General features: G+C 56.0%; 1 protein-coding gene across 1 annotated transcript; it reads left to right on the forward strand.

Moving 5' to 3' along the window:
* The first annotated feature begins 286 nt into the window (after positions 1 to 286).
* Positions 287 to 1,591, forward strand: FOXB2 (forkhead box B2). The gene has a single exon (XM_003341666.3). It carries the CDS (start codon positions 287 to 289, stop codon positions 1,589 to 1,591), a length of 1,305 nt encoding a protein of 434 aa, XP_003341714.1.
* Positions 1,592 to 2,257: the final 666 nt, after the last annotated feature.

Here is a 2,257-nt window from a genome sequence, read left to right on the forward strand (position 1 = left end):
CCAGTCGGGACCTAACAGCCTTGATCAGCACTATCGGGGCAAGAAGTTGGCAGCTTGTGAGCCCAGAGTTGCTCCGGGAGTCCAGGAGCGGAGTCGGCATTCTAGAGAAACCAGGCAATAGAACGAGAGAGAGACCCACTAGAGGAGGCTCGGGAAAGGGGGGAGTGGTGGAAGAGGAAGGTAGACAAGGTGGGGGTAAGTGGGGTGAGGGTTAAGGGAGGAGGAGGGTGGAGGAAGAGGGAGGTGCTGAGGCCCTGAGGGGGTGGGAGGGAGGGTGGAGGGGGCAATGCCTCGTCCAGGCAAGAGCTCGTACAGCGACCAGAAGCCACCCTACTCTTATATTTCGCTGACCGCTATGGCCATCCAGCATTCCGCGGAGAAGATGTTGCCCCTGAGCGATATCTACAAGTTCATCATGGAGCGCTTTCCCTACTACCGAGAGCACACGCAACGCTGGCAAAATAGTCTACGCCACAATCTCTCCTTCAACGACTGCTTCATCAAGATCCCTCGGCGGCCCGATCAACCAGGAAAGGGCAGCTTCTGGGCGCTGCACCCCGACTGTGGGGACATGTTTGAGAATGGCAGCTTTCTGCGGCGCCGCAAGCGCTTCAAGGTGGTGCGCGCCGACCACCCTCACTTGCACCCCGGGGGCGCGGCGGCGGCCAAGGGGGCGGGGGGCTCGGGGCCAGGGGGGCACCTCCACCCTCATCACCCTCACCACCCTCACCACCACCACCACCATCACCACCACCACCCCTCGGCTCACCACCACCACCACCACCCGCCACAGCCGCCGCCGCCTCATATGGTGCACTATTTCCACCAGCAGCCACCAGCTCCCGCCTCGCAGCCCGCGCAGTCGGGACACATCCAGTCGCAGCAGCAGCAGCCACAGCAACAGCCGCAGCCGCCTCCACCGCAACCGCAGCCCCAGTCGCACCCCGGCAAAATGCAGGAAGCGGCAGCTGTGGCAGCGGCTGCAGCAGCAGCTGCGGCCGCAGCCGTGGGTAGCGTGGGTAGGTTGTCCCAGTTTCCCCCCTACGGGCTGGGCTCCGCGGCTGCAGCAGCAGCCGCGGCTGCAGCATCGTCTTCGGGCTTCAAGCATCCGTTTGCCATCGAGAATATCATCGGAAGGGACTACAAGGGTGTGATCCAGGCAGGAGGACTGCCCTTGGCGTCGGTGATGCATCATCTTGGCTATCCCGTGCCTAGCCAGCTCAGCAACGTGGTCAGCTCCATGTGGCCTCACGTCGGGGTCATGGATTCAGTGGCTGCGGCCGCAGCTGCTGCTGCAGCCGCTGGCGTACCAGTGGGCCCAGATTACGGGGCATTTGGGGTGCCAGTTAAGACTCTGTGCCACCCTCCTGGACAGACCCTGCCTGCAGTACCCGTCCCTATCAAGCCCACCCCGGCCCTGCCACCTGTAGCCACTCTGCCACCCGCACTGACGGTCAACGCACCGCCGCCGCCTCCTCCACCCATCTGCCCCTCTACAGCCTCGACTGCTTCCAGTCTGCTGGAGCAGACTCCCCCCAATTCGGCGGAGAACAAGGGCAGTTCCTTACACTCTGTCCTGGTGCATTCTTAAGACATGGAACAAGGGAGGGGAAAATTGAATTCAGAGACTTTGGACTAGCAGGCAGGACTCCCTCTTCTCCCACTAGGGAAAAGTAGATGGCGAAGTAGAAAGGGGGAGGGGAAGGAGAGAGAGAGAGAGAGAGAGAGAGAGAGAGAGAGAGAGAGAGAGAGAGAGAGAGAGAGAGAGAGAGAGAGAGAGAGAGAGAGAGAGAGAGAGAGAGAGAGAGAGATTCTGAACTAAGAATGTATTTAAACAAACACAAAAGATGGATGCTTAATGGGTTTCAATAAATATAACACTTCTGTTGTCAGTGTTCATACTATGTTGTACAATCAGATTACTGAGAGCCAATTTTCAGGTAAGAGTTTCTATTGTTAACACTATAAATATAAATAAGTTATGTGGAGAGAGCGAAGACAAGCTGGTGGGGAAAAGCTTTATTCTGTGACAAACTGGATTAAATTTTTATCTTTCTTGGACCATATAAAAGTTCCAGAGGCCCGTCGTGAGCCAGGTGATGGGTTTTAAAACTAGAATGGTGAGATCCATTTTGAAAATGAAAAATAGATAGAGCTACAAAGTGGCAATTATCTTTATTGAACTGATAACGGTGTATCATAAATATCCAAGATAAAATTAGTCAAATAAATCTCACTGTAGGGAGTAAAATGGTTT

The sequence above is a fragment of the Monodelphis domestica genome, chromosome 7 (genome assembly GCF_027887165.1).
Source record: "Monodelphis domestica isolate mMonDom1 chromosome 7, mMonDom1.pri, whole genome shotgun sequence".
Classification (NCBI taxonomy): domain Eukaryota; kingdom Metazoa; phylum Chordata; class Mammalia; order Didelphimorphia; family Didelphidae; genus Monodelphis; species Monodelphis domestica.

Bases quoted from the DNA above. Each gene is read 5' to 3' on its own strand.
- FOXB2 (XM_003341666.3), top strand. From the start codon at position 287: ATGCCTCGTCCAGGCAAGAGCTCGTACAGCGACCAGAAGCCACCCTAC.